At 40.5% G+C, this 13,098-nt stretch overlaps 1 protein-coding gene across 2 annotated transcripts in view; it reads left to right on the top strand.

Moving 5' to 3' along the window:
- The window catches only part of Grin2b (glutamate receptor, ionotropic, N-methyl D-aspartate 2B), a 421,074-nt gene that overhangs the window by 384,824 nt on the left and 23,152 nt on the right, over window positions 1–13,098 (top strand). For both annotated transcript variants that reach the window (XM_005378985.1, XM_005378984.2), the window contains exons 12-13: window positions 9,693–9,853; window positions 11,662–11,849. In XM_005378985.1, coding sequence (XP_005379042.1) covers window positions 9,693–9,853; window positions 11,662–11,849 — 349 coding nt within the window. The remainder of the gene's footprint in view (window positions 1–9,692; window positions 9,854–11,661; window positions 11,850–13,098) is intronic.

Here is a 13,098-nt window from a genome sequence, read left to right as displayed (position 1 = left end):
ATAAATTTTTTAATCATTAAATTGTGCTTTCAATGTAAGCCCAGATTATCTCCTTTTCACATCAGTCCCATGAAATCGTGTGCCACAGGATAAAGAAGGAGGTCATTCCTTCAGAAAACCCATGCTGTTACCACCTGGCTTTCTTCTCCCTCCTGCAGGCCCCGCCCCCTTGCAAAGAATCCTGGTAAAGGAGGAGGGAGACTGTAGCCTCCAGGCGCTACCTCCCTCTCCTGATCCTGCTCAGAGCCTGAGGCTACCTGCATAGATGTCCTAGATCCTAGTGGGCTGAAGGATGATTTTATGGAAAGATTTAGCAGTAGGCCATATGGTTTGGTACAATACCCCAGGCTAATGAAGACAGTGACCATGGTTGTACTTGCTTTCTAGTCCCTGAGAAAATTGGGAAGTTCAAAAAAGAGAAAAGATGTAAATAGACTTTGGGGCAAAGGTACCATTCCCATTCTTGGGTATTCATCTTACCAAAATAAAACCTTATGCTCATACAAAGACCTGTGAATGAATGTCTGTAGCTGCTCTGCACATAATTACCAAAAGCTGAAAGTAAACTAACAGAACAGAATACTACTCAGTGATAAAAAGGAATGATCTACAGCATAGATGACTCTAAAGGCATTATAAGTAAAATAATCCAATCTCAAAAGGATGTATACGATAGGGCTCCAGCTATAAGACAGTCTGAAAAAGACAAAAATATCACCCGTACCAGTGACTACCAAAAGTGAAAAGTGAAGGAAGAGAGGCTTGGGGTGATGCAATTTTTCTGTGACTTGACTCTTCTGGTGACTAAAGGATTCTGTATGAGATTGAAATTCATAGACTTGTGCAGCAATAGTAATGACCGCGGTAATAAAAGCCAACAGCTTAAAACTATTAAAATAGGAGACCTATGACAATACCAAGAGTGATGACAGGAGGGTACTGGGCAGGTGTAGAGGTGATCTCTGCAGAATGCTGAAGTGCTGTGTCCTCCCTCCCCATCATGAATAGCACAGACTGAAGACTGCCCTTGTATCAGAATCCTTTTTCTCTTGGGTGCTAGAAAGACTGAGTGGCATTTGAGCATTGATTCTCTTTGTGATTCAAATGTAAAATCAGGAAGAAGGGGATGAATATTTATGTGTAGAACTGTCAGGCTTTGAAGACAAAAGCCCCCAGCTTCCCTGTCTCCTGCAGATGGATCCCTGCAAACCGGCTGGCCAATATGGCCTTCTCTGCAAGGTCACTGCTCTGGTGTATCCTAATCTGCACGTGCTGATTGGACTCAGACCGAAGGAGGAGAGTCATTTTTCAGGACAGCCAATTGCCCAGGAGGGCACTTCTTTTTAGTAGAGCCGCTTTCATTTGTGTGTGTCATTCAGCAGATTTAACGCTAATTAACCTCTTCATTAAGAAGATGGCTTTGTCTGGCGGTCAGAAACCAGCTTGGACAGCAGAGGCTATAAATGTTTGTGAGATTTTGGGTTTCGTTTTTAGAACTTGCTCTTTATCTTGTCACCATAACCTCAAAGACTCCACAAATGTGCTTCCTCACTCCCACCCTGAGAACTTAGAGGAAGGGTCTTCAAGCAGGGGCTTTCACTGGTGTGGACAGATTTACATGTGAACGCCCCATCTTTACTTCCACGTTCAGCCATCCTCCCTGCCAGCCTCACTCTGGCCTCCTTTCGGAGGCCTTTTTGGTCTCCCAAGGCTCGTGGCAGCCTTTCTTCCTTGGAATTTCTACTGCAATGGTCCACACCCTGAGGTCTTGTAATTATCTACGCACAGATACTGTCTCCTATATTCTTGGAAGACAGAGGCTGTATCTGGAATTTTTTGAAACTTATTCAAGCTTTCCTTTTTTGAGAGAGGTACTGGGAATTGAACTCAGGACTTTGCACTTGCAAGCAAGCACTGCGCTGCTGAACTCTATCCCTGGCCCCTCAGAGGCTGTATTTGGTGATGCTTCCCTTCCTTCTTATCTTATCCCCCACCCCCATACTGGTGCCCAGACTCTCATCAGAGCTCAGACCCTCAGCTCTTGTCTCTCCTCTGCCTTGGTCTTTCTGCATGCTGGTGATTGAGGGCCCTTTCTAAACAAAAGACCCAATCTTGTCATTCTGACAGAAATCCTCAACTGTTTTCAGTGACAGTAATCACACTAATGATAATAGCTAACATGGTATACTTATCCAAGCTAGGCACTCTGGCTGAATTAACTGGTTGAATCCAAGCTTAATGAGTAGGTACAAGTTTGAGCCCATCCTGCAAGTGTGGGAAATAGGGCACAGAGAAGTTCAGTGAGTTGCTTAATGTCAAACAGCTGTCAAGTGGTGGAGACCTGACCTCAGGGAGGTTGACCCAGCGGTTTTACTGTGTCTCACACCTTGGTATGTGAACTCTAGACTCCTTTGCACAAAATTCAGCTTTCCTTGAGATCTGGGCCTGCAAGCCTCTAGCAGCTATGACCGCATCACTTATTTGTGGTTTGCAATCATGCCCAGCTCCCTCACCACCTTGTATCTTTGAACAGATTACTGCCTCTATCTAGAAACTGCTTTGCTCTTCTTGCCCTATTGGAAAATTCTTCCTTTACGTCCTTGCCCAGGACTTCAGCTCCTGCCACCACCTGAGTCAGCCCCCTGCTCTCTGTTCCCATGAGCACCTGGGCCCGACAGCTGCACAGTACCCATCACCTTGCTCACTGCCCCTTCATCACACCAAGCCTGTCCCCAGGTCAGAGACCTGTTTCTTGGGCTTCCTGGGCCTCTTGCTGTTTCCTAGGCTCTTTATGCTTTTCTTGCAGCCTTTACGTATACCCTTCTTCTCATTCAGGTGCCTGCTCAGATGCCACCTTCTCAGACAGGCTTTCTGGGACAGCCAACCAGAGCTCGCTCTTCTGCCAATCGCTCTTGTCCTATCACACGGCTTCACTTTCTCCACAGCGCTCATTTCCACCATGTGAAGCCATCCGTGTTCCAGTTATCGGTGCAGTGCACACTCCTAACCCTTAGTGGCTGCAGGCAAGAACTGTTTCATTGCCTTCACAGCTTTGAAGTTCAGATATTTGGGCAAGGCATGGCTGAGAGACACTCACGAAAGTCACTGGATTTACACCTGAGGGCTGGGCTTGTCTGGAGTGTCCAAAATGGCATTACTGCCCTGCCTGGCAAGCTAGCTGGAATGGCTGGAAGACAGGGCCCAGCTGGGGCTGCAGACAGGAGCACCTGCAGGTATTACCACCGCTGTGGTGGCCCCAGAGTTGCTGGGCTTTTTATATGGGAGACTGATTCCCTTGGAATGAAGTTTGAAGAAGCAAGGGTTTGTGGGGAGGGAATACAAAGTGTCTTATGCCCTAACCTCAGAAGTCCAAGGATGTTGCTTCTGCCATTTTCTGTGGTTAAGGAAGTCTCCTAGACCAGCACAGAATCAAGGGGAAGGGACGTTGATTGCACCTGTTACTGTGAAGAATGGAAAAGCATTTGTGGCTGAACTTGAGGCTAACATGTACTTTTAAAAAATGGTTTATCTGGGGCTGGGGATTTAGCTCAGCCGCAAAGCGCCTGCCTGGCAAAGCACAAGATCATGAGTTCGGTTCCTGGTACCGGAGAAAAACCGAAAAACCAAAAAAAAAAAAAAAAGGTTTATCAGCTGGTACCTTTCTTTACTATGTGAACTCCTGGAATCTCAGATCTTCTTCTGCAGTTCTATACCCCCAGCACCTAGAATCTTATCTATGCGTGATAGATACCAGTAATACTTGCCGACTGTAAATATAAATGAAAGAATAAGTATATGAACAGATGAATGAATGTGAGCATAAATGAATGAAAAATAGAATGAATGTTAACTCCTTGAAAACAGGGTCTGATCTTTTAATCTTTGTGTCCTTATTTCTTAATAGAGTTCTCTGACACTAATAGATGCCTGGTAAATATTTGCCAAAAGAATTGATGTATCTCAATTATTATAGTTACAGAAAGATAACATGGATTATTCACAGCACATACATAGGTATTGAATAAGAGTGGCTATTATTAATGAATTAATAATGTTCTATCCATAGGAAAATCAAACTATATATTTATTTAACAATAAGAAAACGAACTGGGCCAGATCTCCACTTCCAAGCCCTGTTTCTCTCCCTCTCTCTTGGCAGCAGGCTGGGTTATAGCTCTCTCCTGTGGAGGTGGCAGCCAGCACACCAGGGCCTTGCATGATCATCCGTGGGGAGGTAGGGCTCTTCTGGGGCACTTTTCTTGCTGCAGGAGTGCTGGGATTAATTCACTTGAGGTCATTAAAATGGGAGCTGAGATGATCCCAGCAGCTCAGAAGGCTGAGTTCTGATTCACTGCTGCTCCCTGGAGAATCAAGTGAGATTACCATTTCCTTAGTATTCTGGAGTTGTTCTGCCCTTGTGCAAGTGTGTGCTTACCGTAATTCCTGGGAATCCAGGGGCAAGGGTGAGATTGGGCATTGAATATGCCTCCCTTACCATGTGGCCCTCACCTACAGTGTATGCTTGGCTCGCCAAGAAGCAGAATGTTCTGCCAGCTTGTGAGCTTGCATGAGAAGGCTTAGCATTCAGACAAGTTTCAGCTTGTCTTGCTGTACCACGTGGCCTTGAATGTCTTAGAGACCCCTCCAAGCCTTTGATTTCTTCATCTGTGAGATGCAACTGACCCTAAAATTCCATCATTTCTGTGTTTTTATTTCCTTATCTGAACCCCTGATTTGGTAATTCCAACCTAGGTGGCTCCTGGAAAAAATTTCAAGTTTGTGGAAGCCCTATGTTGATCAAAGTTTATTTATAAGAAGTACTATAAAAAATTTCTTACTCCAAAGTCAGATTGTTTTAATTTAATTACTGGGCTTCCATATTATACTGGGTTTTAAATTTTTTTAATTGTTTTTTAAGGTCCTCTCTATTATATTTTAAGACATTTTCTGTTTCCTAATGGAACTAAACTTTACTTCTGTAAAAAACCCCAGAGAACATTGATTGCCACTCAGGTTAAACAATAGTGCCTTATAGCTTGGGGTTAGTTTTATTATGAAGGCATTTATTGGAAACATCAGCAGATTGGAAGGTTATTTTTTTTTTACATTCTTCCCCATGGGCCTTCTTTAACATGTAATTCTCTATGAATGCAAATTTTAGTAAAGTTCAAGTTCTGATGACAGTTTTTGAAAATTTGTGTCATATTTAAACCTCACAGATCTTATCAAGCTAGGACAAGAATTTTCAAAAGGAAAAGCAAGTGCTCTCTTCCTTCAGATTTGGCTGATTCTGGGGCAGTGTACTCTCCCTGCTGGACCCCAGACTGGCCTAGTTTAAGGAAAAAATTAGAGAACAAGAGTTTTCAATCTGAGAGAACATTGCCTTACACAGGACAATTTTAGATATTAGAACTTCATTGCTTCAGAAGCTAGCAATTTTGAAAATTCACCATGTGCTAGATACGGAGTTAAGAGCTTTTCTATGTACCATTTTAGCCATTAAAAGAGTACTTATATTGTTTGATCAATTTTGCATGCCTATATCTGCTAATTTGAGCAAATACTTTGAAGATAACAATATGCAATATAATAACCATTGTTAATTTCCTATCACCTTGTTTGAAATTCTGTGTCATTTTTATTGTTTTTTTATTCTCTTTAAAATACATACATACATACCTGCATACATAAAATGGTACTTCCAGAAAAATGAGGCCTCACTAATTTAAGTAACTTGATCATGTTCCTTGAAGCTGGCACGAGATGGTGCTGGAATTCAAATCCAAATTGTCTTCTCCCTAAAAAAATTTTTTTTACAGGACTACACCTTCTCATTCTCCCCATTCCTGACTGGTTGGTTTCTCTGACTATTTTTATACGGAAGATGCTTCAACTATATAAGTTTGCCATGTTATTATCTAATTTATTCTTTAATAGCTTTATTTTCAGATATTTTCTCCCAGTTGGTGGCTTATGTTTTCATGATTTTAACTGCATCTTTTCAAGAGAAGTTCACAGTTTTCATGAAGTCTAATTGGGGGGCATAGATTGTACATTTTGATGTTGTGTCTGAGAAATTTTTGTCTAACTCAAGGTTATGAATACTTTCTCCTAGAGCTTTTATAATTTTAGGATTGACATTTTAGCTATATTATCTACTTTGAGTTACTTTCTGTACTTTTTGTGAGGTTCTTTTTTGCATACAAATATCTAAATATCTCTACAGCATTTGTTGAAAATGAGACCTTCACCACTGAAATGCCTTTTTGCCGTATCTGTGCGGGTCTGTTAGGGAACACACTATTCTGTTACAGTGATCTTTTCATCTTATCTCTGTTCCAGGGCTGTCATGATTCCTATAGCTTTACAACGCATTTTGAACTGTGTAATATAAATCTTTCAATTTTGTTCTTCTTTTTCCATTTTTTCTTTCTCTTCTAGGTTTCTTTTAATCATTTCTTGAGTTTTTATTTACTCAAAGATACAGTTATAAAATAACATCTAGAAATAGAAAAATGACCTAAAATTAAAAGTGACTAGAAAGAAGTATGGAAGTTGTTTTTTTTTTAATTTCATTCTTTGTCAGAACATAATGACATACATTCTTAGTGGGCAGTTGGTACATATACATAACACATCTAATTTTTTCCATCCCTTTCCCTTCTCCCCTCTATTTCCTCCAACCCTTAGTTCCCTTCCTTTTGCAAAAATCCATCTTACTGTTTCTATTCTTTTCTTTTGCTCTTTATTTATATTGTGAGTTTTTCATACAAAAGAAACCATGCAACCTTTAAACGATTTAAACTTGTGTGTCTGATTTATTTCCTTTAACATTATGATCTTCAAGCATACCCATTTTCCTACAGATGACTCAAGTTTATCCTTCTTTATGGCAGAATAGTACTCCATTGTATGTAAATACCACAATTTCTTTCTCCATTCTTCTATTGAATAGGCTACTTCAAAGATTCAGCTGTTATGAATTGTGCTATTATAAACATGAATATATAGGTATTACTGTACTATGATGTTTTTAATTCTTTGGGGAAGATACTTAGAAAGGGAATAGGTGGGTCAAATGGAATTTCTAGTTTGGGTTTTTTAAGGAATCTCCTTGCTGATTTCCATAGTGGGTGAACTAGTTTACATTCCCACCAAAAATGTAGAAGGGTTCTTTTTCCCTGGATCCTTGCCAGTATTTGCTATTATTTGATTTCTTTTAGTTTTTGAAAGATTTCCATGCTCTTAGCATGAACCCTCATTGGAAAGTGAGGTATGCTGAGCATAGGATTCCACTTAGTTAATCAAAAATTATTGCAAGGATTTGCGTGGATCACCAATTTTCCAAACAAGTTATAGTGTAGTAATTTATACCAGACTATACTGGACATGATTACCACTTTTATTGATGTATCACAAAACATGTTAAGCCCTGGAGTGTCATAGTCATTATGAGCATCAGTTGTCATTGCCCTAGCAAAATGGGAATTTATTGATTAAATGGATTTTATTTGGTTACATTGCTGCCTACCATATTATGTACTCTGTTTTTTATTTGGGGAATACCTTGATTCAAATATCTGAAGTGTTCTATTAGAAAGTTATCTGGAAAACATTCTGGTGTCTGTCTCCACTAAAGCAAGTCCCTATTGACTTTCAACTTGGTATCTGCTGGGGACAGTGAGCTGACTATTAATCAGGCCAGTTGAGTTCTGATAATGTTAGCCATCACTGCTACTGTGTGAAGTTGAGCCACTCACTTGCCTGGTCTGGGCCTCAGTTTTATCATTTGTCACATAAAAGGTTTAATCCAGCTAACCTTGAGAGATCTATTCAGCCCTGAAACTCGTGAATTTGTCTTTATTCGTTTAAAAATTACAGGTCCTTTAAAAATAAACTAAAATTTTTAAAATTAGAAGCACTGTGATGAGTCAAAGGGACAGCTTTTTCAGTCAGGAAGTAGTGATCTTTTGAAGCATCTCAGACTAACACCATGGCATGAGTCTCCTTTGATTATGGTCGGTGCTGAGCAGTTAAGAGGGCACTTATGATTCCTGGTGCTGTGACATTTTGTGCCCCATGAAACCCTCAAACTCTGAGAAAGAAAAGAATGGCTTCTAAACCAGGCAATTCTGAAGGTTCAGAGTTTTCCAGAGTTAGCAGGTTAGATATTTTTTAAAACGTAGAGTTTAGATTTTCAACTGCATCTCCAGAGTAACTGATATAGTAATGAAAACATGAAGACTTTAAATGTCTCCATTTTCTTTCATATCCAAAGGCACAGCAAGAGACCCTAGTCATATCTTATAACTGCTATTATAGAATGAGATGCTTGGTGGACCTAAAGTTTACTAGAAAATGCAGAATAAAGACATGAGTTACAAGTAGTACAAGAACTTTTATTGAGCACTTATTGAGTGCTGGGTGCTGGAGCACTTCGTGTATGTTATATAGTTCGATTCTCACAACAATCTTGAAAACTAAGCATTATCAGCTCTAACAGATGAAAAATTATAAACAAAGAGTTCATGTGGTTTACCCAAAGTTACAGAGTACCCAAGTGGCACGGCTCGTCTTCAATCCGTATCTGTGCAGTCTCTAGCCTAAACTCTTAATGACTTCATTAGAGACTGGCTTTCATTACTTAGCTAGTACATTTAGAAGTAATTAAATTTTTAGTATGAATTACAGCGATCTCAACCAGAGTAACAACTACTAATAGATCACTTTGGGTAAACTTGATAGAAGGAAGAATTCACAGAAGGCTTCCTGAAGAAATTGCTTTGAGTTAGCTTTTGAAATGAAGGACATGCATTGGCCTAGAGAATATGATGAGTTTCTGTTAAGGAGCTGCACTTTACTCAGCCTACAAGTGAATAAATTATGCATTCAGAAAGCACCATGAAGACTTACTCATTGCAGGATAATAGCCAGAAAGAACATTGATGTCATAGAAGTGAAAATCCAAAAAGTTTCACTTTAATGAGGCAGATATTAGAGATCCACTCTCAGTATGTAGCTAAGGCAAGGACATAATTAATATGGCATTTGATCTTGCAATTTATCCAACACCTCATATAGGATAAATGTGATCTTTGAAAGCTTTGAAAGTCAAGAGAGAATTTCTTAGCAAAATGTATTTGACACTCAACACATTACCTTCAGGAATACAGTGTAGCTCACCTACCTCACGAAGGCCCTGTGGTGCAATGACAGTGTATGTAGGCTCCTAAATTAAGAGAACTGGATACAGATTTTATACCACTTTTAAAAGAAAGGTAACTGGGCCGTGGATGTAGCTCAGTGGCACAGCGCCTGCCTGTCAAGCACTAGGTCCTGAGTTCAATTCCCAGTACCAAAAATAAATGAATGTATGTAACCATCCGCCACTATTAAGCTCCCAGCATATCTCTTCCTGGGTCACCACCACTGATATTGTGCAGTGTGCATAAAAGGATCACAGGAGGTTATGGATAAAAGTGGGACTGGGCAAGTAGAAATCTGTCACTAATATTATTGAATGAACTGAAGTCCACTTCTAGGTAGCAATTGCCACTCCGGAGCAAGGGCGGAAGTGTTTGGTGACTTATAGTTGGGTCCCTTCTGTTAAAAACCTGCTAATGCTAACATAATGTCTCTTCCTGGTTTCTAAAGTATTTCATCCACCCTCCTCCTTCTCTTTCTCTCTCTAGTTCCAGAGACCTAATGACTTCTCCCCGCCTTTTCGCTTTGGGACTGTGCCCAATGGTAGCACAGAGAGGAATATTCGCAATAACTACGCAGAAATGCACGCCTACATGGGAAAGTTCAACCAGAGGGGCGTAGATGATGCATTGCTCTCCCTGAAAACAGGGTAAGAACTACTTCCACACACAGAGTGATGTGTTTCTTTTGTTAATCACACCTATCTTGAATCAGATGTACTAATAAATCACGCTTTGTGCTATAAAATGTTGAATCAAAAAAGACTATTTTCTGGCTACAGATTTCCTAGTTATGTTTGACATTATAATTCAGGCCAATATACAAAGATTTGTATTCTATTACTTACTTCTGTGTATTTTTTCGCAAATTATTTTCTAATGATTGCATTGATGTAATCATGAAGCAGAGATTACATAGATACAAAAAGTAGAGCGGAAGAGTCAAAGACAAATCTCATATATTATACATGAGAAAAAGAACTATAGTCTCTAAGAGGTGAAAATGATAGTTCTGGTGTCTTATGGACAGTGGAGAAGTGAGAGAGAAAAATGTAAAAGATTTTAGATAACAAAAAGTAGGAATGTGCTGCCTGTTCTCCTGTTCAACTTTTGTTGGCTTTCTTTGTGAGCCAGCTTTGGATTCAAGGATGCATTCAGTAAAAAGCTCCTGTTTGGAGCAACAATGTGCTGCGATGCCTTGCGCCGTGCACACTTAGCCCTTTTTCTGTTTGGGTCCCAGAAGCCAGAGCTGTGGGGAGTGATAGCCACTGCAACAGTTTAGCGGTTGGTATTTGGGGGCCAAGGGACTTTGTCACTATTTTCCTATTGTGTAATGACTAGCAGCACGGGGACCTTCTCTCAATATCCCTGCAACTCCAGATCTGAAACAACCACTTAGACAAATGGTTGCAGAAAATACTACAGCATTCTTATTAAACAGAAATAAAATCACAACAGATTTCAGAGGACAGTATAAGATGGCTTTGGGTAGTCTGAACCCTGGTACACCCAGAATTCTCAGACGTATTGGAACTCTGAGTTTTTTGTTGTGCTACTTTTCTGAAAGGCAGCTTTTATAAAATGTCCTGTGTCATATCATGTCAGGAACAGCTTGGTTTTTTCTAAAGGAGGGAGAAAGCTACTTGCCCTGTAGAAGTGCAGGGAGGAGGCATGGTATTCTTTTCAGACCTATTAACTGTGTGGCTTTATCTGAATTTCTTCCTCTAGGTTTGCTGTGTATAAAACATTGGTTTTAAACATTGATTTATGCTTCCTACCCTCACCCCTAGTCTTACCAAGCACAATACATAAAATGAAGATTTTATATGTTTAGGAATTTGAGAGGTCTGAGCTCTTCTATATGTTGTCTGATTTTCCAGTGTCTCACATTCACTCGCACACCTCCTGTGCTGCCACCATCCCACCCCTCACTTCTGTACAGCGAAATATTGGGACCTTTCTGGCCACAAAAATAGCACTGCCCATCTATCAAAACACACACACACACACACACACACGTACACACACACACACCGCCCTACACTTATCCCCACTCTGGACTGTAATGAACTGAGAAATGAAAATGTTATATAAATCTTACCCATGCTATTTGTTATCATTGTAGTGCTCACTTTTCATTATTTCTGTTATTATTTTTATTGATTCCTTTTTACTCCTTCTGCTTTTCAGACACAGCTTATGAGTTGGCTTCAGGCCCAACTTACATTCTTATTATTCCCAGTGGGAGGCAAAGAACTCCTCCTTCCAACCTGAAATTACATAAAGAACAGCCTGGGATTCAGGCGTTAGATTCTGGCCGTGGTCCAACTTCAGCCTTACTTTGAACCAGTTCTCTCCATGGCATTCTGGAACCCTACTGCTTCATATTAATGTTCCCATAGGTAGTTTTGTTCTACAGTTCCTCCTTTGGATTTTGTTTATTTGCTTTCTTGTGCAGGAAACTCGATGCCTTCATCTACGATGCGGCAGTGCTGAACTACATGGCAGGCAGAGATGAAGGCTGCAAGCTGGTGACCATTGGCAGTGGCAAGGTCTTTGCTTCCACTGGTTATGGCATTGCCATCCAAAAGGACTCCGGGTGGAAGCGCCAGGTGGACCTTGCTATCCTGCAGCTGTTTGGAGATGGTGAGTTACGGAAAGGGAAGTTCCTTACCAGTGGTCAGGCCACAGTATAAGTCTCCTTTGCTCCTCTGTTCTTACAAGCTGTGCAATTCTAAAGACTATTTCACAATTTGTAATGAGATTTGAGGGTATATATTCGATTCCTGGGGCTGGTGTAACAAGGTGCCACAAACAGTGATTTAAACAACAGAAATGTCTTGTCTCCGAGTTCTGGAGGTTAGAAGTTTGGAAATCATGGTGTCAGCGAGATCAGTTTCTCTTGGGGCTGTGAGAGAGAATCTGCTTTATACTTCTACCTAGCTTCTGACATTTTTCTGGTAATATTTGGTGTCCCTTGGTATGCAGAAGCATCAGCTGACTTTTGCCTTCTCCTGATTCACATGACATTCTACCTGTGCATGTTTTCTCTCTGTACATCTATGTGTCTGAATTTACCTTTTCAATAAGTTACACTGTGTTAGGTGCCCACTGAACTCCAGTATGACTTCATCCTAACTGATTACATCTGTAGTGACCATATTTCCAAATAAAGTCATGCCATAGGGTACTGGGGATTAAGACTTCATAATGTGAATTATGGGAGAAGGACATAATTCAACCTATACTAAGTGAAAGGTGATGGAGGAAATTAAAGTCATTGGTCAGGAAGGTACATTTCAAGATTGTGGAGTATAAACAAACCTTCAGGAATGAAGTATATAAGGCTGATAGTAAATATTCCAGCCAGCCACCTTGCAAGTAGCCCAACAGTAGATGGAACTGTAGGATGTTTATGTGCTCGGAGAAAGGGCAAAAAAGCGAAGGTGGGGTCATTTGCCCATTCTTCCCTTTCCCTCACCCTGCTCTTGTGGACATGGCAGGGTCCACAGAGGCAGATACCATAAGGCACTGTCCTGTGCTATTCTGTCAGCAGGCTGAAAAGCCAATTTGCATCGAGAAAAATCTCTTCAACTTCATTATACCCTGGTTTCCTGTATTTCCATCACTATATTGTCCAAAGTACCTACTCTTCTTGTCATCCTCCTAGAAACTAATCCAGTTACAGATAAGCAAAATCACTCTGCACAGCTCCAAAGACCATCAGCCAAGGGGCTTTCTAAATTGGGTCTGCAGAATTTTGACTGTTAGGGATGAGATCAGAAACCAAAGACCAGAGGTAGATTTCCAGACTTTTGGTGAAGTTGATTGTTCCACTAGTTAATAGGCAGTTGCAACTGGAGTGTAAATAAGCAATTTTGATAGAAGAGCTTCT

This window comes from Chinchilla lanigera, unplaced genomic scaffold (genome assembly GCF_000276665.1).
Source record: "Chinchilla lanigera isolate Chin_1 unplaced genomic scaffold, ChiLan1.0 scaffold00012, whole genome shotgun sequence".
NCBI classification, from domain to species: domain Eukaryota; kingdom Metazoa; phylum Chordata; class Mammalia; order Rodentia; family Chinchillidae; genus Chinchilla; species Chinchilla lanigera.
This window is presented reverse-complemented; position numbering and strand designations above follow the sequence as displayed.